This window comes from Macrobrachium nipponense, chromosome 21, assembly GCF_015104395.2.
Source record: "Macrobrachium nipponense isolate FS-2020 chromosome 21, ASM1510439v2, whole genome shotgun sequence".
Classification (NCBI taxonomy): Eukaryota; Metazoa; Arthropoda; class Malacostraca; order Decapoda; family Palaemonidae; genus Macrobrachium; species Macrobrachium nipponense.
The window spans coordinates 73,077,587-73,104,538 of NC_087212.1; the positions used below are offsets into that span (position 1 = coordinate 73,077,587).

Sequence of the window (26,952 nt, forward strand, 5' to 3'; positions counted from 1 at the left end):
ATCCTCACACTGCATGCCGTGGATGTAGAGTTGTTGAGTGTTCTTTAGAGAACCCATGTAATGAGTGTGAAAGATTGAGTGCTCAGGAATGGAAGACACTAACTTCTTACTTGAAGAAGTTAGAGAAAGATAGAGAGAGAAAGGCGGCTTACAAAAGCCGTAGTAGATCTAGATCTCATGAACCCCTGTCTAGTTCTGTAGCTGCTTCTTCTCATAATTATTCTCCTTCTTTATCAGGTCGATCACAGGTTGCTAATCCCTCTGATTCGGCTTCTGAAATTGCAGAACTCAAAGCTTCCCTTCAAAAAATGCAGGAGAAAATGGCAGCATTAGAAGGTAAGCAAAGTGAAGGTGATTTTTCGAGTGATATAAGTGTCCCCAGTGTAGTGGAGGGGGCGTCTGGTCGTCTCTGCGACGCTCCCAGGCCTAGACTGCTTCCAAGCTCCCTGGCCCAGAGGAGAAGGAAAGTCGAAAGCCGTACGGAGGTTGTGGAGAATCCCCAACGATCAGGCGTCCCTTCGGCAGAATCTGTTACAACTCAGACTGCCAGGGATCGCTACAGAAAAAGCGTCCTACGAGAGTGCTTTTCGTCATCAGGATCCCCCTCACCGAAAAGAGGATGGAAAGATACGAAGCTTTCCCGTCCGCTGAAGAGAAACTGGAAAGAGCCTGAATTGAACTCTAGCCCCGAGCGCTTTTCTGAAGAAGAAGCGCCTTCGGTAGTAAAGAGAGCTAGAAAGGAGTTATCTCCCTTGGTGGTAAGGGAGTCTCTAGCGCCTTCCAGATCTCCCTCTCCTGCTTTTGATGAAGAGTCCTCTACCAGGAAGATTTTAATAAATATGCAGGAACAACTAGCGTCTTTGGTAGGAGTCCTTTCCAAGGAGCCTTCTCGCAGAAAGGACGATAAGCTTCCTGTAAAAAGATCTAGACACCGATCACCTGTCAGGTGCAACGAGCCTTCCAGGGGAGTTGTCGCACAGGCGGCCATCTCTGGGGGGAGCGAAGCACCAGGCAAGCGAGAAGTGGAAAAGGAAGAAACTCCTACCAAGCGCCTGGCGCCAGCCAGGCGCCAGAGAACACCTGATAGTGAGGATGACTTTGAAGTACTCACAGAAAGAGAGGAGTCTTCCAGGCGCAAAGAGCCTGATTATTCTCAAGATCGTTCCAGGCTCAGAACGCCAACCAAGCGCCAGGCGCCAGCTAGAGTAGAGGAAGCGCCTGCCAGGCGCCAGGAGTATTCCGAGCGCGATGCGCCAGCCAGGCGCCAGGAGTATTCCGAGCGCGATGCGCCTGCTAAGCGCCAGGCGCAAATTAACCAAGACTCCTAAGGATAGGCGCAAGGAGGAAATAGCCCTTAGTCCCTTGCCTGTTAGAAGTTGTTCTTCTACGGAAAGGAAGAAGTCAAAGGAGGAGACAGACGAAAGAAGGGAGCTTTCTCCTTCCGATCCTCTCAACTTAGAGGACCTTTCGGAAGATGAGGTAACGAATAAAGAAGGACTTTCGAACTATAAAGTTCTTTCTTCTCTCCTTCTAGAAGAGTATGGAGATTCGTTGACTCCAGCTGCTCCTCCTCCTCCGCGCTCTCTTTTTTCGAGCACGAAATCACACAAGTCTTCGTCCTTCCTTAAAATGAAACCGGCCATATCCATGAAGAGGGCCCTACAGTCGCTAGATTCCTGGACCAAGATGAAAAAGGAACTAGGAAGGACAGTCTTTTGTATGCCTCCTGCCAAACTAACTGGTAGAAGAGGCATATGGTATGAGACGGGAGAGAATATGGGATTGTCTCTGCCCACTTCGGCTGAATCGGACTTCTCGAGTCTTGTAGACTCCTCGAGGAGACACGCCTTGAACTCGGCCAGAGCAACATGGGATCTTTCGGAGATGGACCATCTCCTCAAGGGACTTTTCCACGTCTTGGAAGTATTTAATTTCCTGGATTGGTCCCTTGGGGTTTTGGCTAAAAAGTCCCAGGAAACGGAAGATCTAAACCCCGAAGCTTTGCATAGTATCCTTACATGCATAGACAAAGCTGTTCAGGATGGGCCGGCAGAGGTCTCCTCCCTCTTTGGTGTGGGAATGCTAAAAAAGAGGGCGGTTTATAGTGCTTACCTCACTAAGGCCGTCTCTCCTTCGCAGAGATCCGCCTTGTTGTTCGCTCCTCTCTCAGAACATTTATTCCCTTCTCAGTTGGTGAAGGACATTGCACATTCACTAACTGAGAAGGCGACTCAAGATCTCCTCAGGCAGTCTTCAAGGAAGAATAGGCCTGTGGCCAATGAAGAAAAGAAAGGGGCTCGTCCATCGCAGCAGCAGCCCTTTCGAGGAGGCCCTCCAGCTAGATCGATTCCCAGAAGAAAGACCACAGAAAGAAGAGGAAGAGCTTCCTTCTGACCCTTTAAGAAGGGGAAATGAGAGAACGATCCTCCAAACACCTGTAGGGGCGAGGTTGCAAGATTTTGCAGAAGCCTGGGCAAACATAGGAACCGACACTTGGTCCATGTCGATCATCAAGAAGGGATATTATATCCCATTCATCAACACCGAGGGAACTGTCCGCCAGATACATTGACCCTGTACTGATGGATACTCTTCGTCAAATGGTAGAACAGATGTGGGACAAAAGAGCAATCGAGCTGGTACTGGATCACAACTCCCCGGGGTTTTACAATCGCCTGTTTCTAGTGGCGAAAGCTTCGGGGGGTTGGAGACCAGTACTGGATGTAAGTGCGCTGAACAGATTTGTGGAAAAACAGAAGTTCAGCATGGAAACGTCTGCTTCAGTCCTTGCAGCCCTTTGCCAAGGAGATTGGATGGCATCCCTAGGTCTTCAAGAGGCCTATTTCCACATCCCGATTCATCATTCGTCGAGGAAGTACCTTCGTTTCATGATGGAGGGAAGGATCTATCAGTTCAGGGCCCTGTGTTTCGGCCTGTCCACGGCTCCTCAAGTCTTCACAGACATGATGAAGAATGTAGCAAGACATCTACATTTGATGGGAATAAACGTCTCCCTATACCTGGACGACTGGCTCATCAGGGTCAGGTCTCAAAAACAGTGTTTGGAGGACCTTTCAACGACTTTAGAACTGACAAAGTCATTAGGATTGATCGTAAACCTCGAGAAATCTCAGATGATCCCCAGCCAGAACATGGTTTATCTGGGGATTCGGATGGATTCTCGGGGTTTTCGAGTGTTTCCATCTCAAGAGAGAATAATGAAAGGTTGCGCCACAGTATCCAGCTTCTTAGGGAAGGAGCGCAGTTCAGTGAGGGAATGGTTGAGCCCTCTTGTCAGAATTCTCTTTCCAACCATTGTGTTTAGTGCTTGTTGGTATTTCATGGCTGTTTGCTACTATCTCGTTACTGTAGATTTTATTTGTTCATGTACGAAACAAACCTTCGGTCTTAACAAGCTGGAAACCGGTAGAATTAAAATTAAACTCGTGAGATCCAGTGACTATTGCCATCTATACCAGGTCACGGGGCATGTATTACCCAGAATGCCCTTGGCCTCCCCATGACCCACCAGTTATTTTTCTACTGCCTTTAAGATAGGACGTGTTTACTGTCTATCTGATTTAAAGCCGGTTTCAGTTTGCCCGTTTTTATCCATTTCATTTTTATTTTTCTAATTAATTTTCTTTCTCTGAGTGTGCTCAGTGTGGGTGTGATCTGTAAGAGTGTATAAGTGGTGAGATGGAGATTATTGCTTCACCATTGGGATCTTCTTCTTCCGTTTCGAAGAGGAGACAAAGGAAATGCCTTGGAGTCAGTGGCTTTCCATGTTCAAGATTCCTAACTTTGGTGTCGACGGATCCTCATCCAACGTGTAGTAGGTGCAGAGAAAATGTATGTACAATTACTAATCCTTGTTCTGTTTGTCGTGGTTGGTTGGTGGAACAGTGGAGGAAGTTTTATAAGAAAGGCCAGTACAAAAGAAAGGAGACGACGCCATTTTTAGATGACCAAGCGTTGCTGGCTTCTTTTGTATCGGCAATACACCAGACTGCTCCAAATGTTTTGCCACCTGCTTTTGATTTGTCCCATACCCCTTTGGTTTCTCCTAGCAATTTGTTATCGGAAACTCCAGGAGGGGTTTTTGGGTAATTTGATGCATAATATATACGCTCCGTTGTTCCCAGCAGGGAGGGGGGAGCATTGCCATCTTTGTTCCAGGTGCCGGCTCCCGACGCGCACAGGATGGAAGGTACGTGGCGGCGCCAGGCGTACCAACCTTGGAAGGTTTGCTGTCGCATTATATGGCGTCACAGGTCCAGCAGACTCTGACAGCGCTGAATATTCCTCATCCCCCTGGTTTGCACTTATGGGAAATAATGCTACGGCTACGCCAACAACTTCAACGTTTACGGCAATGCAGAACATTGGAGGTAGTTTTGCGGCAAACGCAGGGATGCCAGCAGCAGCCGCACAGTCTCTCCCTACAAGATTGGTGATGTCACAACCTGCGTCATACATCAACATGGCTGACGCGATGATGTCACAGCCTACTGCTTCTCAGTCTACTTCGCTGCCTCCGGAACCAAATACGCTTTCTGACTCGGTGGTACACACTAATGAAGAAATTACAGGATGTAGAGCAGAAAATTGCTAAGAAAGGCAAAAAGAAAAGGCATGATTCGTCGTCATCTTCGTCTTCTTCCTCTAGCTCGGCGTCATCGCTAAGTTCGATGACATCACAGCATGTACCAGTCAAGTGTTGGAGGATACAGGATTTCGTGACTGATCCTCGGGCTAAGAGGAGAAGAGTGAATTTTTCTTCATCTTCGGGCCAGGACTGTCACATCCCAGTCAGCAAGAAAGTCGAGAAGTCAGTGGCTGGTAAGCTCAAAGCTAGCGGACGAAGCCGTTTACAAGTCCGAATGAGCGAGAGCGTCGATGGTCGCTGGGCTAGCAGCCGACGCGGAGTTGCCAGTAGAGACTATAAAGAGTTTAAGAGAGACTACAATGCCGTTGCTTAAATCAAGGTTTAGGGCGAAAACTGCAGCCAAGAATAGAACACAGATACCAGTTTCGCCTGTAAGGCCGTTTAAAATACGGAGAAAGGATGAAAAGGCTCCTATTAAAAGAACGAAGAATACAGAGTTGGCAACCTCGTCTGATACGTTGGTGGAAGGCGTTGTCCGCCTAGATGAAGAATCAAGGCTGAATTCTCCGACGGTCTTTGGAAACGATATCAATCGTAATAGAGAGGAAGTTAGCTCGGTTTCGAGAGAGCCTTCATCTTGGAGGTGTAGGTGAGATTCTCACGCTAGATTCGCAAGCAGAGGAGTGAGGCAGTCTCGTTCTCCTGCTGACTATTCGGGATCGAGCTGCGGCGGCCATCAGAGATCAAAGAGGCCGCGGCCGTAGGGGCAGACGGCCACAAAATACCCGGACCTTTGTCAGAGGATAGGAGCGAGATAACGTCTCCTGTGGCTGTGCACAGTACGCTAGAGCCGGAGGAAGGAGAAATCAAGAGTTTCTGGCTTCGTATGCAGAGTTGATTGATTTGATTCGTCAATTCAATAACCTTTCAGGGAGAATGGAAACACCTGCCAGTATGCTTCCTCCGGGGATTGACATGGTGTTTGGGTTGCAAAATGATACCAAGGTGTCGTATGAATTGCCTTGTTCAAGTCATGCAGAGTCAGTTTTACAACACGTAAACGCTCGAATTGCGGGAAGGGATAATTCCTTAAGATCAAATAGATCGTTTAAGTTTATTCCTCTTCCAATAATGAAACAGGAAATATTATACGACACAGATGGTTCCTTTGCTATCTAGACAAATTAACCCAAATGTGGTAAGGTGAAGGCCTGGATTAACCTTAGATCTGGTTAAAATGGAATGCCCTTCAATGACTTGCCAAGAGGCCACTACGTTAGAAGCAACGGCTTCTTCTGTCTTTCAGACTGCTGCTTGGTTGGATCTTTGGTCAACAGCAGTGGCGAAGATTGCATCCTCAGAAGTGACAAGAAAAGTAGTGGATGAATCAATGTTCATTAGATTGCTACAATCAGGTTCCAAAGCAATTGCATTCTTGAAAAATTTAAGTGCCAATGTTTGGGCAAATATCCTGTTAATGAGGAGAGATGCAGCTTTGGCTAGACTAAGTTGCACTGTTGATTTGGATTCCCTGCTAGCAATGAGGAATGGGGATATCTTAAGAGTCGCAATTGCTGTTGCCAGAGGCCATACTAGAAGAGGCTATAGATAAAAGAAGGATGGACACTGACGATAGATTGGTACAGCAGGCAGTTAGAAAAACATCTAAGTCAAGCTAAACCTATGGAGGTAAGGCAGCAGCAAATACCTCGAAAGAAGCCAGTGAGACATAACATATATAATAGAGCAACAAGACCCTCTTCCCCAAAGAAGTTAGCTCATCGGCCCTTTCACAATAGAAACAACAGAGGAAGGGGCATTAGGGGAAGAGGGAGAGGCTCAAGACAATAGGATGGGCACCTCTCATCACTCAGCCACACCAGTGGGGGGTTGCCTGGCAAATCTCTGGAAGGTGTGGCAGGAACTGGGAATAGAGCAGTGGGTGGTGGATGTTCTGAGGGTCGGGTATTTGATTCCGTTCGAAGTAACCCCACCCCTGACAGAACGGCCAGTACCTCGCCTCGTTTATGCTCAGGAACCTCAGAAGGCTTTTATTCTGCAAGAGGAAGTGGAGAAGATGATGGAAAAAGGGGCTGTGGAACAAGCATCCATTCCGTCAAAGGGGTTTTACAGTAGGATTTTCCTTGTACCCAAAGCCAACGGTGACTGGAGGACAGTAATAGACCTGTCAATATTGAATCTGTTTATAAGAAAAACCAGATTCAAATAGGAAACTCCAAAGACGGTTCTACAAGCAGTCAGGATCATAGAAGACTATGCTGACAATCGATTTGAAGGACGCATACTTTCAGATCCCAGTCTATCAGTCTTCCATTAAATTTCTCCACTTCAGTCTTGCAGAGAAAGTGTAAAGAGTTCAAAGTCCTGTGCTTCGGATTGACAACATCTCTTCAAGTATTTACAAGAGTGTTCACTCTCGTATCGACATGGACGCATGCTCGGGATCAGGCTAATAAGATATCTAGATGATTGGCTGGTGATAGCAAAGTCCAGAGAGAAATTACTCAGGGACAGGGTGACCCTTCTACGGTTTTGTCACAGCTTAGGCATTGTGATAAATCAGGAGAAGTCGCAGTTGGATCCAAGTCAACGGCTGGTGTATCTGGGAATGGTTATAGACACAATAAAAGCCAAAGTAGTCCCGACAGACCAGAGAGTAGAGAAATGCAAACAAGTGGTGAATGCCTTTCTGGAAAAACAAACACAGCCAGCAAAACAGTGGCAGGTAGTACTGGGAGTTTTAACTTCCTTGGAGAAGCTAGTACCACAAGGGAGGTTACACCTTCGATCTGTACAATGGAGGATGAAGGAGTTCTGGTCTCCAATAGTAGATCACCGGTACGAGCTAGTTCCCTTGTTGGCAGAAGTGAGGAAAGACTTGCTATGGTGGGTGAAGGACAACAATCTGACAGTGGGTGTTCCCCTTCAGCAACCCTCCCTGCATCTCTTGCTGTTCTCAGATGCGTCACTAGAAGCTTGGGGAGACCATATGGAGGAGCTGATAGTTTCAGCAAAATGGAGCGGCGAGGACAGAGAACCCCATATATGTGTGCTGGAGTTAAAAGCACCATTTCTAGCACTATGGGAATTCCGGGAGAGGGTGAAGTGGCAATCAGTGGTATTGATGTCAGACAACACCACAGTAGTAGCTTACATAAACAAACAAGGAGGCCTAGTTACATGTGATGACAGTTCAACTTCATCAGTGGGCTGTAGAGAATCTAGTAGACATCAGGGACAGATATATTGCGGGAAAAAGAAATGTAGTGACCGACAAGTTGAGCCGGAGGGATCAGATCCTGGGAATGTAGTGGTCCTTGCACCAACAGGTAGTGGACAGAATGCTCAGGTTGTGGGAAAGGCCGATCATAGACCTATTCGCAACCATGTACAACAAGAAGTTGGAAGTGTATTGTTTGGTAGTCCCAGACGTAGAGGTAGTAGCAGAAGATGCGCTACAACACCCATGGGACAATCTGGACGTTTATGCATTTCCTCCATTTTGTCTAATCCGTCAGGTTCTGAACAGGGTAATGCGGCCTCAGAACCTCAGAATGACTCTTGTAGCTCCTTTATGGCCAAAGGCAGAATGGTTTCCGAACCTCTTGGAACTCCTAATAGATGTGCCAAGAGAGTTACCCCATGGAACAACCTACTATGTCAGCCGCACATGGAGAGCTACCACTGGTCAGTGAAGTCCCTATCACTTCACAGGTGGAGACTGTCAAGTATCTCCTCCAAGCGAGAGGGTTTTTGCAAATAGCAGCAACTCAAATGGCAGGAAATATCAGAAAGTCATTTGCAGCAGTATACCAAGGAAAATGGTCAGCATACTGTGATTGGTGTCGCAGAGGGAACTTGTCTCCACTCTGTACCACTATTCAGCAATTAGCAGACTTTCTGGTATATCTCAGGACAGAAAGGCATATGTCTGTATCTGCGGTGAAGCGGTACAGGGCTGCTCTAGCCTCAGTCTTATGCATGAAAGGTGTGGACATTTCTTCTTCATGGGAGTTGGCCATGTTGATGAAGAGCTTTGAGCAGTCATGTTCGCCAAAGGAACTGAAAGCCCCAGATTGAGATTTGACCATGGTACTGAGTAGTCTGACAAAATCCCCCTACGAACCACTAAGGCAATCCACAGATAGGAGCCTGACCTTGAAGAGAGTCTTCTTATTGGCCCTAGCTTCAACCAAAAGGGTTAGGGAACTACATGGTCTGTCATATATCATAAAGCACTCGAGAGGTTTGAATTCAATGGTATTCGAGTTTGTTCCAGAATTCGTGGCCAAAACTCAAAACCCATCAATAGTGGACGGCAGATTCGACTCCTTTTCCATGCCTTCTCTGGCAGAATTCGTAGACAATGACAAAGAAGAGATGCTTCTGTGTCCCGTCATGGTAATAAGAGAGTATTTACGAAGGACAAGACACCTCAGGCCGGAGTGCCGGAGGTTGTTCATAAGTACAGGACTGAACAAAAAGGAAGTGTCAAGGAATACAATATCGTTTTGGCTAAAAGAAACGATCAGGAATGCCTACATGACAGGAGACAGGGGGTCAAATAGCCTGGAGAAGGCTAGACCTCATGACATCAGAGGCTTGAGTGCTTCTTTGGCATTCAAGAAGAATATGTCTGTGGAGAGAATTCTGAAAGCTGGTGTTTGGAAACGCCAAACCACTTTCACTTCCTTTTATTTAAAAGATGTTCCCCATAGATCTTTGGACACTTTTTCCTTGGGTCCAGTGGTGGCGGCCCAGCAAGTGATATAGCTCATCCAGTACCCCTGGCCGGTCAGTTTGTGTCTAGTCTAAGATGAAGGTATGAAAGTAGAATGAATGGGATGACTGGTTTTTTTTCTTTACTACTTTCTTTCTACTCCCTTACCTACAGGCAGTATGAAGGAGAGTGCCATCATAAGCTGGAACGGACTAGATGCAGGTGAGGTGGTCAGCCAAACTGTAAAGTTTTTTTAGGGTGGGGGGGGGATACACACCACAATCCCCTATGAATAGTTAACACCCCCTCCAAAGATGCTTATAACTGCTTATCTTGAAGGTTCAGATATCAAATATATACCTTAAACTAGCATCCTGTATCAAATATACCCTAAACCAGGGGTGTGCAACCTGCGGCCCTCAAAGGATTTCATTGCGGCCTTTTCTCCTAAAAATAAATAAGCTATAGTGTGGCCCTCTCTCTCTTGTATTTTCATCAACAAACCTTCCTCAGTAACCGATGGTGTGAGGGTCATCGTTATCAGTAACCCCTTTTAAGACCATTGTAAACACCGAACCGATCATTATTTTTAATGTTGGATGTTTACAGTTTTTACACACACTGCTATGCTTTGCAGTACTATAGCCATACAGGAATTAATATAGTTCTCAGTTTATCTCAGACTCAAGTGGTGAAATCAGTGTGCTTCATTTGTTGTGGTTGATTTGTGATTACTGGTATTCTATATATTTTGCTCAGCAGAAGAGATCTTATTTTACTAATAATGGCTTCTACGAGTAAAAAACGCAAGATTTCAGAGGAAAACCGGAGTTTTCAAGAGAAATGGACTGAGCAATATTTATGCATACAATCAGGAGGGAAAGCATTGTGCCTTGTGTGCCATGAATCCATTTCTGTTTTAAAAGAATATAACATCAAAAGACACTACATCACAAAGCACAAAGAATATGAAAATATGACAGGTGAAGCATGCAAAGAAAAAATATCATTCTTGCAGAAATCTCTGAAAGGACAACAGTCAGTATTTACAAAGAAACTTAAGGAATATGATGTATCTCTCAAAACAGGTTTTTTGATTAGTCAAATCCTTGCAAAAAGACTCAAGCCCTATTCTGATGGTGAGGTGGTAGTTAAAGAATGTTTGTGTGTAGCCTCAGACAATATGTTTCCTGACAAAAAGAAACTAGTTGAGAACATAAGCCTTTCAAGATATACTGTTGCTCGAAGAATAGACAGTCTTTCAGGGAATATTGAAAGTACAATTGCCAAGTGAGTTAGTGCTTTTTCTTCATACTCTGTTGCTCTTGATTAGAGTTGTGACACCACAGACACTGCACAACTGTCTGTGTATATTAGGGGAGTTGACAATGACTATATTATTACAGAGGAAAAGGCTTCACTACAAAGCATGAAGGGGACCACAACAGGACAATCTTTTTTTAATGAATTGGAAAAAGTATTGGCAAGGGTTGGACTGGACTACACTAATTTAGTTTCCATTAAGGGGGCCGGCCGGAACCCCTATATATGGTGGTATAGGGCAAAAAATGCAAAGTCATGAAAAAATTCATGGAGCTTCATATGGCAATTGAGATTACGTATACGAAATATTTCGTCAAAATTCCTCTTACTTTCGTAGTTACAGGGTAATTAGTAAACATAACTCAATAAGCCTAACAGGGTAATTAGTAAACATAACTCAATAAGCCTAAAACATTCATCCGTACAAGAAAATGCAATATTTCTTCTGTTATCGTAAATTTTGATAATTATTGGCAAAGAAATTGTGAGAAATGGCATCTGTAGAGATTCCGTGGCTCGTAGAAGCGAGTATCTGGTTCAATCATGAATCAGTTGGACCATAGACTTCAAGTAGATTACACGTTCAAGTTTCACCTCATGACATTTGGTTGCTTTTACGTATGTTTATGTATGATTCGGCAAGAAGTTCATCATGCCAATGAGGAAAAGACAAGGAAAACATCTCGCTAACATACAGACGAAGAAAAATCGCTCAAGTATTATTACAGAATATCATAATATACGCGTAGTTAGTGAAGAGAGAGGGGAGGGTTGCTTAGTAACGCCCCCTTCTTGCCTGACAGCACACGTCACACTGTGCCCAAGGCTACGATCTTTGAGCAAAGAGATCTTCATTTATGATAAATAACATAGTTTTGGTTTTTTAATACCCAAAATGGAATATGAAATTCATAATAATCATGATTTATTAAATTGTCTTTGTAAAAAGAGAGTACACCTTCGAGTCTCACCTCTGACATTCTCTTGCATTTACGTCTGTTTATCTTTGTTTCGGCAAGAATGTCATCATGCCAAAGAGGAAAATACAAGGAAAACATCTCTCTAACATACAGAAGAAAATTCGCTGTAATAAGCCGAGTTAGTGAAGGGGAGAGAGGGGGTTACGTAGGAAGGAGTGCCCCATCTTGCCTCAAGCAGTGCCCCAGGCTACGATATATGAGCAAAGGGATCATCATTTATGATTAAATTATGATAAATAAAATAGCATTGGTTTATTAATGCACAAAAAAGAAATATACATTCATAATAATCATTATTTATTAACAATGTCTTTATAGGAATACGAAGGAAAACTTTGAACGCCCGTATCTCAAAACTATACTTATTGACCTTCAAAATTTATCTCCTCACTTAGTTTTAAAGCTATAACATTGGAATTTGGTATATAACTCAGAAAGACATTATAGAACAATCAAATAGAGCCCTTTTTTCCTATTTTTTTTTTTATATAAATTTTTTTCTCGTGATTTATAGGGGTTATTTTTTTACCATATTGAAAAATTCATATCTAGCAAAAAAATGACTTTTAGAAAAAAAACACTCCATTTGATTGGAGGTCTACATCAGGTCTATATATGGTAGTAATCCCAGGTCTTAATATTAAATATCAAAGGAGGAGATAGAATTTGAAAAATGGTTATTTTCAGGATAAATTGCCCTGGCGTCACAAAACCAAAGGTCAGAGGCGAAAATCATATGCGGTTTGGAGATGTCCCAAGTCACCTTATTAAGTGGTATGAATGTCAAAGTCCTGTCGTTAAAAAACGGCATTAGCCGGCCGGCCCCCTTAAAACAGATGCGATGTCTGGTCAGAGAAATGGGGATGTTGGATTACTGAAGACTAGAATGGGGTCTCAAAATATTGACTTTGGTTCACTTATTGTCCTGCATTATATCATACACCAGGAAGCTTTATGTGCAAAGACAATAAATATTCAGCATGTGACTAATATTCTTGTGAAAGCTGTCAATTTCATTAGGTCAAGAGGTTTAAATCACCGCGAGTTTGAGAAGTTAATGGCAGACATTGATGCAGAGTACAGCGATGTGAAGTATTTATGTGAGGTAAGGTGGCCAAGTAAAGCAGGAATGTTGAAGAGAGCATATGACCTTTTGGAAGAAATTGAGCTGTTCTTAGATATGAAAGGTAATGCTATCCCTGAATTTAGAGATAAGGAATGGAGATGTGATTTAGCATCTTAGTGCACTGAATGTTAAACTTCAAGGAAATGATGCACTAATAAATGAAATGTTCTCACTGCTCAAAGGCTTCCAGATAAAATTGCGTCTGTGGGAGTCACAAATCAGAAACCAAAACCCAGCCCACTTTCCTACGCTGAAAAACCATGACACTAGCAACCCTCAGTATCAGAAGTATGGTGACAAGTAGGCAGTCTTACGAGAGGAATTTTCAGAAAGATTTGGTGACCTCAAGAAACATTCACAAGCCATTGAAGTCTTTGCTTCTCCTTTTACTGTGGATGTGACAGCAATTCCTGAGGACATACAGATGGAAATGATTGAACTACAGTGCAATGATGAACTAAGAAAGAAGTTTGATGATAGTTCAGTATACCAGTTTTATAAGAAGCATGTATCAGTAACAGTGTATCCAAAACTCTGCTTATGCAAGGAAAATGATGGCAGTGTTTGGTAGCACATATGTTTATGAGCAGCTCTTTTCAAAAATGAATCTGGTTAAAAACAAGTATAGGTCTGTACTTACTGATGAACATTTGGAATGTACCCTGCGTGTAGCCACATCATCCATACAGCCTGATATTGATGAGTTGGTGTCCCAAATACAACATCAACCATCTCACTAGGGTAGCCTTTCATTAATGGTTAGGAAAATGTCTGTGTTGGATGATTCATATGTTAATGATCCCAGTTAACCAGTAAGAAGTAATTATTTACGTTTGTACATTATAATAATAAGGTACGGTAGCCTTTCCTTTTGCTTATTTATAGTAAGGAAAATACTTTTGTTTCAGACTATTCTTATTTTTGTGATCCCAATTTAAATAAAGTCAGTAACACTAATTATCTATCTGTATTAGTATAATCTCACATAACATGTCTTCGATCATAGTAAATAACATGAAATAGTAAGGTTATGTGGCCCTCGATACCGACAGAGTCTTGACTAGTGGCCCTTTGGGAAAAAAGGTTGCACACCCCTGTCTTAGAGAATTCTCCTGGGTTTTTCACACCAGCTACTCCTTTGTCTCCTGCCTCCACGTTCCTGATGTCGAAGACTTGGCTTGATTTCTCTCCTGCCCAAGATGGTTCTTTCTACCTTGTTGAAGAAAGCCTTGAAAGTTGTCACGGAGTGGCTTTCTATGAAGACAGCAAGGGAAGGCGACGTCTGCGCACCCTCCCTCTCATTTGATCAAGAGAACAACTTATAGGCCTTATGATATCGGAGAAACCCCCTCCCTCGGAGTCGCTGCCTCCTTCCAAGGGGGCTTTACTAGTCTCATCTACTCTTTGTGTCGCACGGCCTTCACTTTAGCCAGGTTTTCTTCTCTTCCGCAAAGTGAGACCACTTCAGGAAGAATCTTTTTAAGGGTTTTGAGGAGTTCAGTTTCCTGGATTGGACTTTGGGAGCCCTCGCTAAGAACATAAAAAACTCCAAAGAAATAGAGGACACCATTTCTTCAGACCTTCTGGGTGTGCTTTTGTGTGCTGATAAAGCTGTTTGAGACTGTTCTTCAGAGCTTGCGTCTCTCCTCACTGTTGGGGTGCTGAAGAAGAGGAACCTTTGGCGTTCATTTGCTTCAAGGGGGGTTACGTCATTGTTTAAGTCTGCCTTGCTTTTCTCACTTCTTTTCTCAGCCCATGGAAGGAAGTATCGTACCTCCTGTAGAATGCCATAAAGAAGTAAGAGAGGTCCACTCCCAGGGGTTTACAACCGCCTATTCGTAGTTCCCAAGACATCAGGGGCTGGAGGCCGGTAGTAGACATAAGCGCCCTCAGTCACTGTAGAAAAGACAAAGTTCAAGATGGAGACGAGCCAGTTAGTCATGGTTTCCATTCAAGCGGGCGATTGGATGATCACTCTGGATATGCAGGACCCATGTTTTCATATCCCCATTCATTCAATGTCCAGGAAGTACCTCAGGTTCGTCCTCCAAGGGAAGGTCTTTCAGTTTTGGTGCCTATACTTTGTCCCCTCCACAGCCCCTCAAGTATTCTCTCGAGTTCTCTTTCCTCTCGCCAATTGGCTTCATCTAGTATTCATAACATTGGCCCAAATTTGTCCAGACGACTAGCATCTTTGCTCAACGTCTAAGGAAAAGTGCACAAAGGATCTGCTGACTATGCTCCAACTCTCAAGAATTGGAAATCCTTCTAAATCTCCAGAAGTCCCAGTTGGTCCCAACTCCGGAGACACTTTATTTGGGGATGATTCTCAGCTCTCAGACTTCTCCATCCCCAAGAGAGTCGCAGCCAGTTTTCAGATGGTCAACAAGTTCCTCTCTCTCACTCGTTGTGTTTGGCCCTGCAGTGGATGAGCCTTTTAGGAACGCTGTCTTGAATCGAGACCTTCGTTCCATTATGCAGGTTGCACACGAGAAATGTATGATTCTTCCTTGAAGCCAATTGGGACAGGAATACTCAACCAGACTCTATCATCTTTCCTATCACTCTGGAGATAAAGGCTTATCTCAAATGGTGGCTTCCAGATAGAAGATTTTCACAGGGTAGATTTCTTCTTCCTCCCAAACCTGATCTGGATTTTTACTCGGATGCCTCGGATCTAGACTGGGGAGCCCTTTTAGGGAAATGGGAAGTTTCCGGGACATGGTCTCCAGAAGAGACAAGGCTCCTTGTCAGTGTCGAGAAGTTGAAGGCTATTCATCTGGGCCTATGCCATTTCTCTTCGTCTGTGCATAACAAGACGGTGGTTGTGCATGCAGACAACACCAAGGCCCTGTTGTATATCAAGACACAGGCATGCACTCCTTTTCCCTTTTGTCAGATGGCAAAAGAACTACTTCTATGGGCCCATCAGAATCGAGTGACTACTCACCTCATTGAGGGGAAATTAAATGTCCTGGCAGACAAGTTAAGCCATCAGTGAGAAGTCCTTCCCATCGAATGGACCCTGGACAATAGGATTTGTACTGACTTGTGGAGATTGTGGGGCAAACCCCTTATAGATTTATTTGCAAAGTCAAGGAACAACCGCCTTCCTCTTTTCAGCTCCCCAGCCCCGGATCCTTTGGCATGGGCGACGGACACCGTGCTGTAAGGCCAGTCAGGTCTGGGCCTCTACGCCTTCCCTCCCTTCAGCTTGGTCATGGAAGTCCTAAACAAGTTTGCATCTTCAGCAATGTTTTGATGACTCTCGTTGCTCCATTTTGGCCCATGAAGGAATGGTTCCCAGACCTTCTTCGTCTTCTGGTAGACTTCCCGCGACTGCTCCCCCGAAAGACTGTGGCTACGCAGACAACCACATTTCAGGAGATACCACCAAGGGTTGTCCACTCTTCCTCTGACAGTCTTCAAACTGTCAGGAAACTTGTCAGAGTGAAGGGATTTTCAAGAGCAGCTGCAGAGGCTAATTGCAAAGTGCAGACTCTAGTCTGCTTGCAATATTGACCAGTTTAAGTGGGCAGTCTTTCATAGATTGTCCCTCAAACATCAAATCTCGTCTTCTGAAACATCTGCAGCCCAGATTGCAGATTTTCTCTTCTACTTAAGGACATATAAGAACTTTTCTTCATCCACCATTAAAGCTTACTGGACCATGCTTTTCTCTGTTTTTAAGCATCATAATCTGGATCAGCAGTGGTATCTCGGAACTTGGATGTATATAGTCTTTAGGTGGCTTGCAGGCCCTCCCTTTGAGCCCCTCAAGTCCATTTCCCTCAAGAACCTATTGCACAAAACTTTTCCTTGTAGCCTTAGCCATGGCTAAACGCACAAGTGAGCTACACGCTATAGACAGGAGAGTTGGATTTTCCCAAGGCGATGCCATCTGGTCTTTCACCTTGGGCTTCCTAGCAGAAAGCAAAGATCCTAGTAAGCCACAGCCTCGCTCTTTTCATATCAAGAACTTGATGTATCTCCTTGGCCTGGACAAGGAAGAAAGAGTCCTTTGCCCGGTCATAGAATTGAGGTACTACCTGGATAGAACTGAAAAGATCTGGGGACCTTCAAGTAACCTCTGGGTTCTGTCAAGAATCCCTCTCATCTGCTTTCTAAGAATGCCCTTTTGGTCTTCATTACAGGCCTGATATCTGAAGCACACTCCCAGATCCAGAACTCTTTCGCGTTGCTTAAAGTCAGAGCTCATGAGGCCAGAGTAATAGCCACCTCTCTCTCCTTCAAGCATAACTTGTCACTCTTGTCTATCTTCACTTAGCATTTTTTTAAAGAAATAGAAACAGTATTTGAAAATTGAGTTCCCTTGGTCCTTTGTCAGTGGCTGGCATGGTATTGGGTGAGGAATCATAGGAGAGACATGGTCTCTCTAATATCTCTTCTTGTGTTAAGGATGTCAAGTTGTCAAGTTATTGGGGAGCCTGGGGGTTGCTTGGTACCTGGAGGACCCACTGGTTTGTTGTTTGGTTAGTAATTTGTAGTATTATTTGTTGAATGGTGACAGGTGTGTTCTCTGGTCTTTTTGTTATGGTACTGTGCCCAGGGCAAGGGCATATATTTTCTGTATTAAATCTTGTCAGCAGTCACTGTGGCTTTGGTCACTTGCTAGATCCTGTTGCAGTGGGTGAGAAATGTCGCACCCGCTTTGTAATAGTCAATTGTTTGTGAATTTTTAAAAGTTAGGATGCTGTGCAAGCATAATTGTAAGCTAAGTGAATACTTGATAAGTATTTATAAATAAAACCTCATTTTATTACAAAAATATGATTTTACCACCAAAATAATAATGATTTTAGTGAAAAATTAATATATCATAAACATTATTACTTACCATATCCTAAACGTTTTACTACCGTAATTACACTACCATTAAGATTTTGAAAGGATACTGAAAAATGACATTGCTGTGAGTGGTACCATAATTCGATATTTACATTTTGTCAGCTGGCCTTGCATAGGTAAAAATTAATTTCATTGATATGGAATTATTCCTCGAATGGGCCATATATTATAAATTATTAATAGGGGTTAGTTTTTCCAGACCTCTGAGTCTCAAGTAGACTCTTCTCGGGCTGGTTAATATAAAGATATACCAATAATATATAAGGTAAACATGGTTTTATTACATTCATGTTTCATCGTTAATCAGAAACAGCAATACAATAATGTATGTTAATTATTGCCTGTATGACTGCATTTTTCTTAAATGTTTAGTACCATAATGATAATGAATTTTTAATTAAGAATCAATAATACAGCTTTCCCCCCTGTATTCGTGGGGGATGTGTACCAGGCACCCCCACGAATAGCTCAAACCCACGAATAGTTTGAACTCCCTTCTAAAAATGCCTGTATCTGCCTATCTTGAAAGTTCAAATACCAAATGTATACTTAAAATATTATCCTACATCAAATATACCATTGAATTGGTGTTATTAATATCATTTCAAAGTCATCTTAAACATTTTACCATTAGATATATATAAACAGCCAATAACAGAGAGAGAGAGAGAGAGAGAGAGAGAGAGAGAGAGAGAGAGAGAGAGAGAGAGAGAGAGAGAGAGAGAGAGAGAGAGAGAATAACAACTCCTTACGATAAATACATATATCTTTTCCAGAGAAGAGAGAAAGAGAGGACTGAACAGTTATGCTTGTCTGTATATCAATTCTTTTGCTGAGAGAGAGAGAGAGAGAGAGAGAGAGAGAGAGAGAGAGAGAGAGAGAGAGAGAGAGAAACACCAATTTTTTACCTTATGTAACACCCTACATCAAATTTACCTTAAATTATTATCATATTAATGTATTAATCTTAGAGATTGTATTAATATAATTTCAAAGTAATCCTAAACATTAGTACCATTAAAGGTATATAGGTACATACATACGTACTTCTAACACTTGCAGCTGAGAGAGAGAGAGAGGAGAGTTGTCTTTACAGTATTCAAAAGAGTGAAATGGAAAGATTATTGTATTCAAGATACTCGCATATGAATTTTGTAATTACAGTTAAAGTATTATTATTATTATACATATTATAGTATTATTATTGGAAAATATTAATAATAAACTTATTACATGTACCATAAAAATGATTTCATCTCAGTAAGAGAGAGAGAGAGAGAGAGAGAGAGATCGCATAAAAACCATTAAATTCATTGACCATTGTATGGAGCGTCACTGTAGTTATGAGAAGGTAGGGAAACTGATAACAGAAAAAGACGAAGGGAAGAATTTTCAATTGAAATTAGTTATTATTATTATTATTTGATAATATTAATAAACATATGCATCTACCATAAAAATTCTCTCATCTCAATAAGAGAGAGGAGTTATCCTTCCAAGTGAAATGGAAAGGTAATTTTTATCTCTTTAAAATACTACCACATACGAATTTTGTAATTACATTTATAATAATATTATTATTATTATTATTATTATTATTATTATTTAACTATTATTAACAACAGAAAATATCAGTAAACATTTTACATACTAGGGCCATAAAAATTCTTTCATCTCGGTAAAAAGAGGAAGAGAGAGAGGAGAGAGATAGAGAGAGAAGAGAGAGAGAGAGAGAGAGAGAGAGAAGAGCGAGAGAGAGAGAGAGAGAGAGAGAGAGAGAGAGAGAATCTAACTGTTCTCAAAGAAAATACTTATAACGCTTCCAGCGAAACAGAGGGAGCTAGTTACCACTATGACATACATATCTTGTGTGGCAAAAGAGAAAGAGAGAGAGAGAGGAGTTATCCTTAATTAAAAGAGTGAAATGGATAGATTATTATATTTCTTTAAATATTATCACGTAATATGAATTTGTAATTACAGTTTATATTATTATTTAAAATTATTATTTTTTTATTCATTATTATTATTATTATTATTTATTGAAAGTATTAAAAACATATGGTACATGTACTATAAAAATTCTTGAGTCTCAGTAAATAAGGAGAGAGAGAGAGAGAGAGAAATTGCATGAACACTTGGTGGCAACAACACAACAGCTCCTCCCCCTCCAATCCCATTACTTCATAATTGACAGCGTTAGAGAGAGAAGACTGGGATTTCCTTCATTCTTACATAATTTTTCAAATTTATAAATTAAAACCTCACTAATTCACATTAGTATTTTCTTTAATGAATTGATATTATTGCTGTATACATTAACCCTTAAACGCCGACTGGACGTATTTTACATCGACATTTTTTGTCTCTCGGGTGCCGACTGGACGTATTTTACGTCGACATACAAAAGTTTTTTTAAAAATTCGCGGAAAAATACTTTTAGGCCTACCAGCCGAAAACTCTTGAATCATGCGCCTTGAGGGATGCTGGGAGTTCACGGATCAAGGTGTTGTTTTGTTTACAATCGTTACGCAGGCGCGCAAGCGCGAATTTCTTTCTTGCCGCACTAAAAAGTATCTGTGACACATCTCGGAAATTATTTCGTCACTTTGACATAATTTTTTTACATTTTAAATTAGCCGTTACATGGAGTATTATATATGAAAATGTGCGCATTTTTATGAAAAATACAACAAAAAAATACTCATGATTGTAGCTTTTATCAGTTTTGAGATATTTTCATATAAATAACGATAAGTGCCAAAATTTCAACCTTCGGTCAACTTTGACTCTACCGAAATGGTCGAAAAACGCAATTGTAAGCTAAAACTCTTATATTTTAGTAATATTCAATCATTTCCCTTAATTTTCCAACTAATTGGAAGTCTCTAGCACAATATTTTGATTTATGGTGAATTTATGAAAAAACTTTTTCCTTACGTCCGCGCGGTAACTTCCGAAAAAAATCATACATGCGATTGTGGTAATGTTTGCACCATTTTAAATTAGCCGTTACATAAAGTTTTATATACGAAAATGTGTGCAATTTCATGTAGAATACAACAAAAAATAATTGAAGGTTGTAGCTTTTATCAATTTTGAAATATTTTCATATAAAAAATGATAAGTGACAAATTTTCAACCTTCGGTCAACTTTGACTCTACCGAAATAGTCAAAAAACGCAATTGTAAGCTAAAACGCTTATATTCTAGTAATATTCAATCATTTACCTTCATTTTGCAACAAATTGGAAGTCTCTAGCACAATATTTCGATTTATGGTGAATTTATGAAAAAAATAACATTTTCTTTATGTCCGCGCGGTAACTCTTCCGAAAAAATCATACGTGCGATTGTGGTAATGTTTGCACCATTTTAAATTAGCCGTTACATAAAGTTTTATATATGAAAATGTGCGCAATTTCATGTATAATACAACGAAAAATAGTTGAAGGTTGTAGCTTTTCTCATTTTTGAAATATTTGCATATAAATCACGATAAATAGAAAAAAAACCACGTTCGGTCAAATTTGACTCTACCGAAATGGGCGAAAAACGCAATTGTAAGATAAAACTCTTACATTCTAGTAATATTCAGTCATTTATCTTCATCGTGAAACAAATTCGAAGTCTCTAGCACAATATTTAAATTTATGGTGAATTTTTAAAAAAAACTTTCCTTCCCTCCGTGCGCAGATTCTCCGCCACAAATCTCCGAAATCTGTAAGTCTCATTCTCGGAATATTTGCTCCGTTTCATATTAGGCATTTCATAGAGTTTTATATATGAAAATGTGCGCAATTTTATGTAGAATAAAACGAAAAATATTTGAAAGTTGTAGCTTTTCTTATTTCCGAAATAATTGCATATAAAAAAAAAAATATATAAAAAAAATTCTACATTCGGTCAACTTTAAATTGTCAGATATGGTCGAAAACTGCATTTGTAAGCTAATATTCTTACAGTATAATAATATTCAATCATTTGTCTTCATTTTGAAAGAAATTGGAAGTCTCTAGGACAATATTTAGATTTATGGTGAAGTTTTGAAAAAAATATTTGTTTACGTCCGCGCGTTACGAATTCATGCATTATTTTGTGATAATATTTTCTCTGTGTTGCTTTTATCGTTTTACAATGTGTTATATACCATAATGATCGCAATTTAGTGTACATTACAACGAAAAAAAAAAGTAACTTGTTAGCTTTAACCGTTTTGCGCACAGCGGGATTTGAATACAATTATATATGAAATTTCGTTTTTGCGCTATCATATATCGCATTATTTATATATGATAATGATAATTTTTTTCATTTCTGATGGTTGCTTACTAAACTTCAGGCAATGACAAAAAAAGGAGCCAAAAATGAACTCTTAATCTTGAAAACTAAGCGCGCTGTGATTTTTTGAAAAAAATATTTTTTCCGCTTCCGTGCTCACTCTGAAATGTCTCCGGCACACGGGAGACATTTTTTTTTTTAACCGCTTCGGCGTTTAAGGGTTAATATTAATATTTGAAAATAGTAAATCATTTATTTATCATAGAAAAAAACATATATCTCTGTAGGAGAGAGACAGAGAGAGAATTACTATTTTTATTATGTGATATCATTTAATCTTATTGATCTTACTAATATAGTATTAATCAATATTAGTATTTGAAAATTAGTAAATCATTTTTGTTCCATAAAAATGTATTTAGTCATGAAAATAATATCAAAATACACTAATTAGTGATTATTATCGCTGGAAAAAATCCTGCGAATAGGCGAATCTCTCGCAAATAATGGGTAGACATGGCCCAGAGAGAAATCTGTGAATCAGTGAGTCTGGAGAACGCAAATACGGGGTCCACTGTATATTATCCTAAATTTTATTACTGCCATAATTACACTTACCATTAAAATTTCTGAGAGGTTACTGAACAATAAAGGTTACTGTCAATGCAACCATATATAACTTGATGTTTACATTTTGTTCACTGGCAGCAGTTAAAAGTTTATTTCACTGATAAGGAATTATTCCTTGAATAGGCTATTTATTATGAAGGTATGCCAATAATATACAGGCAGTCCCTGGGTTACGACGGGGGTTCCGTTCTTGAGACGTATCGCGTAAGCAGAAAATCATAAAAAATCCAAAGAAAAGCTTACTTTTAATGCTTTTCGTGCATTGAAAACTATGTAAACTGCATTCTTATTGCATTTTTCATAAAAAAAAAAAAAAACTTCAAATATTGATTATTTTTTATTTTGGGTGTCATATTTCATCTGCCAGATGAGCGTTGTAGTTACGACGGGTTCGGCTTACGACGTTTCGAGGTTAAGGCGCTTTTCAATTCATCAGAAATTATTTCCAGGGTTACGGCGCCTACAACGCTACGCTAATCTGGTAGAAGAAATATGACACAAAAAATGCAAAATAATCAATATTTGAAGCTTTTTCTGATGAAAAATGCAATAAGAGTGCAGTTTACATGGTTTTCAATGCACCAAAAGCATTAAAAGTAAGGTTTTCTTAGGATTTTTTATGATGTTCCGGCTTACAACGATTTTCGGCTTACGACGCGTCACAAGAACGGAACCCCCATCGTAACCCGGGGACTGCCTGTATCTTGTTTTGTAGAAATACACACAAGCCCCTATTTATTGGCTTTTCTTCATCCATCTAGGATCACAATTTTTTTTTTTTTACGCTGGAAATGTTTGATATTCAACCCATGGCCATAAAGAAGATCAAGCTAGATAATGGTTTTATTTGCATGGTTTTATTTGCATACCAAGAAAAACCATCATGTTTCAGAATTTTATGTTCTCTTACTGTACATTAATGTTGGTGATAGAAAATTCTCCAAATTGTAAATTTGTTTAGATAATGCTGTGTTTCACTTTTTGACATTTAGTCAAAAGTTTTTTCTTCAGTGTTTTGGAAATATTTTATAATCTGTCAGAAAATAAGCTTTAGGAATTCATTTAACTTTTTATTTGCAGATGTCCAAAGTTAATCTTGTTCAGAGTAAACCTGGAGTGGGTGGTCAAGGAGCAACTATTGTAAAGCTTGTGACAACTCAAGCAGCAGGTGCTGGCAAACCCATCATGACAACATCTACAACACAATCTGGCCAGATCCTGAGCCTTCAGGGAGGTACTCCAACTACTGTCAAAACTGCTGTACAAGGCCAGAATATTGTTATAGCCAAACAACAGGTATGTGTTCTTGCAATTGATACTACACATACCAAGAATTCTCTGCTGCGATAATTTTACATTTTTATGATGAACTATATAAAATTGTAAAATCCTGTAAAATAAATTTGTTCATATACAAAACAAACCTTTGGTTTTAACATTAGGATCAACTAGCGCCAAGCTGGAAACCGGTAGAATTAAAATTAAACTTGTCCGATCCAGGGACTATTGGCATCTATACCAGGTCACTGTGCATGTATACCCAGAATGCCCTCGGCGTCGTGTGACCGACCCACCAGTTATCTTTCTACCGCCCTCAAGATAGGACTTGTTCTCCGTCTATCTGTTTAAAGCCGGTTTTAGTTTGCCTGTTTTTATCCATTTCAATTTCATTTTTCTTAATTCTCTTTTTCTGAGTGTGCTCAGAGTGGGTGTGAGCTGTAAGAATGTGGAAGTGGTGAGATGAAGTGTTTAGTATCGCCGTCGGGATCTTCTTCCGTTTCGAAGAAGAGACAAAGGAAATGCCCTGGAGTCAGTGGCTTTCCTTGTTCAAGATTCCTAACTTCGATGTCGACGGATCCTCATCCAACGTGTAGTAGGTACAGGAAAAATGTATGTACAATTACTAATCCTTGTTCTGTTTGTCGTGGTTAGTTGGTGGAACAGTGGAGGAAGTTTTATGAGAAAGGCCAGTACAAAAGAAAAGAGTCTACGCCATCTTTGGATGACCAAACATCGATGGCTTCTTTTGTATCGGCAATACACCAGACTGCTCCATATGTTTTGCCACCTGCCTTTGATTTGTCCCATACCCCTCTGGTTTCTCCTAGTGGTTCATTTTCAGAAATGCCAGGAGGGGTTTTTGGGTAATTTGATGCATAATATTTACGCTCCTTTGTTTCCAGCAGGGAGGGGGGGGGAGAGCATCACCATCTTTGTTCAGGTGCCGGCTCCCGATTTGAACAGGATAGAAGGAAGTGGGCGGCGCTAGGCCTTCCAGGCGTACCAACCTTGGAAGGTTTGCTGTCGCATTATATGGCGTCACAGGTCCAGCAGAATCTGACAGCGCTGAATATTCCTCATCCCCCAGGCTTGCACTTTGTGGGAAATAATGTTGCGGCTACGTCAACAACTTCATTGGTTACGGCGATGCAGAACGTTGCGGGTAGTTTTGCTGCAAACGCAGGGATGCCAGCAGCAGCAGCCCAGTTTCTCCCTACAAGATTGGTGACGTCACAACCGACGTCACACACCGACGTGGCAGACGCGATGACGTCCCAGCAGACTGCTTCTCAGCCTTCTTCGCTGCCTCCGGAACCAAATACGCTTTCTGACTCAGTAGTACACACTGTAATGAAGAAATTACAGGATGTAGAGAAGAAAATTTATAAGAAAGACCAAAAGAAAAGGCGTGATTCTTCGTCTTCCTCTAGCTCGGGCCAAGAGGAGAAGAGTGAATTCTTCTTCATCTTCGAGCCAGGACGGTCACATCCCAGTCAGCAAGAAAGGCAAGAAGTCAGTGGCTGGTAAGCTCAAAGTTAGTGGGCGAAGCTGTTTACAAGAGTCTGAATGAGCGAGTGAGTCGACGACCAATGGGATAACAGCCGACGCGGAGTTGCCAGTAGAAACTATAAAGAGTCAAAGAAAATCTACAGTGTCATTGGCAAAATTGGCGTTGGGGGCAAAAAGTGCAGCAAAGGATAGAGAATAGATACCGGTTTTGCCTGTAAGACCGTTTAAAATACGGAGAAAAGATGATAAGGCTCCTATTAAGAGGTCGAAAAATAGCGAGTTGGCAACCTCGTCTGATACGTTGGTGGAAGGCGTTGTCCGCCTAAATGAAGGATCAAGGCCGAATTCTCCGACGGTCGGTGGAGACGATATTAATCGTCATGGAGAGGAAGTGAGCTCGGTTTTGCGAGAGCCTTCATCTTGGAGATATAGGTGAGATTCTCGCTCTAGATCCGCAAGCAGAGAGGGAATGAGGCGGTCTCGTTCTCCTGTTGACTGTTCAGGATCGAGCCGTCGGTGGCCAGCGAGATCAAAGAAGCCGCGGCCGTAGGGGCAGACGGCCACGAAACACCCGGACGTTTGTCAGGGGGGCTGAGCACAGTACGCTAGAACTGGAGGAAGGAGAGAATCAAGAGTTTCTGGCTTTGTATGGGGAGGTGATTGATTTGATTTGTCAATTAAATAACCTTTCGGAGAGAACGGAAACACCTGCCAGTATGCTTCCTCTGGGGATTGACATGGCGTTTGGTGCGAAAAAGGATACCAAGGTGTCGTATGAATTGCCTTGTTCAAATCATGCGGAGTCCATTTTACAACATGTAAACGCACGGATTGCGGGAAGGGATAATTCCTTAAGATCAAATAGATCGTTTAAGTTTATCCCTCCTCCAATGATGAAACGTAGAAAATATATACGACACCGACGGTTCCTTTACTGTCTAGACAAATTAATCCAAATGTGGTAAGGTTAAGGCTTGGATTAACCTTAGATCAAGTGAAAATGGAATGCCCTTCGATGACTTGCCAAGAGCCTGCTACGTTAGAAGCAACAGCTGCTTCTGTCTTTCAGACTGCTTCTTGGTTGGACCTTTGGTCGACAGCAGTTGCAAAGATTGCATCCTCAGAAGTTACGAGGAAGGCAGTGGATGAATCAATGTTCATTAGATTACTACAATCAGGTGCCAAAGCAATTGCGTACTTGACAAATTTAAATGCCAATGTTTGGGCAAATATCCTGTTAATGAGGAGGGATGCAGCTTTGGCTAGACTAAGTTAAGTTGCACTGTTGATTTGTATTCCCTGCTAGCAATGAGGAATGGGAATATCTTAGTCGCAATTGCTGTTGCCAGAGGCCATACTAGAAGAGGCTATAGATAGGAGAAGGATGGACACTAACGATAGGTTGGTACAGCAGGCAGTCAGGAAAACATCTAGCAGTCGGGCTAATCCTATGGAGGTAAGGCAACAGCAAATACATCCCTAATAGAGGAGGAAGACCCTCTTCCCCAAAGAAATTACCTCATTGGCCCTTTCACAATAGAAATAACAGGAAGGGGGATTAGGGGAAGAGGAAGGGGCTCAAGATGATAGGGTAGGCGCCTCT

The 26,952-nt window shown here is 41.4% G+C and overlaps 1 protein-coding gene across 5 annotated transcripts in view; it reads left to right on the forward strand.

Annotated features, from left to right (window-relative positions):
- The window catches only part of LOC135198166 (host cell factor 2-like), a 167,723-nt gene that overhangs the window by 74,882 nt on the left and 65,889 nt on the right, over positions 1-26,952 (forward strand). For all 5 annotated transcript variants that reach the window (XM_064225674.1, XM_064225676.1, XM_064225678.1 and 2 more), the window contains exon 11: positions 23,640-23,855. In XM_064225674.1, coding sequence (XP_064081744.1) covers positions 23,640-23,855 — 216 coding nt within the window. The remainder of the gene's footprint in view (positions 1-23,639; positions 23,856-26,952) is intronic.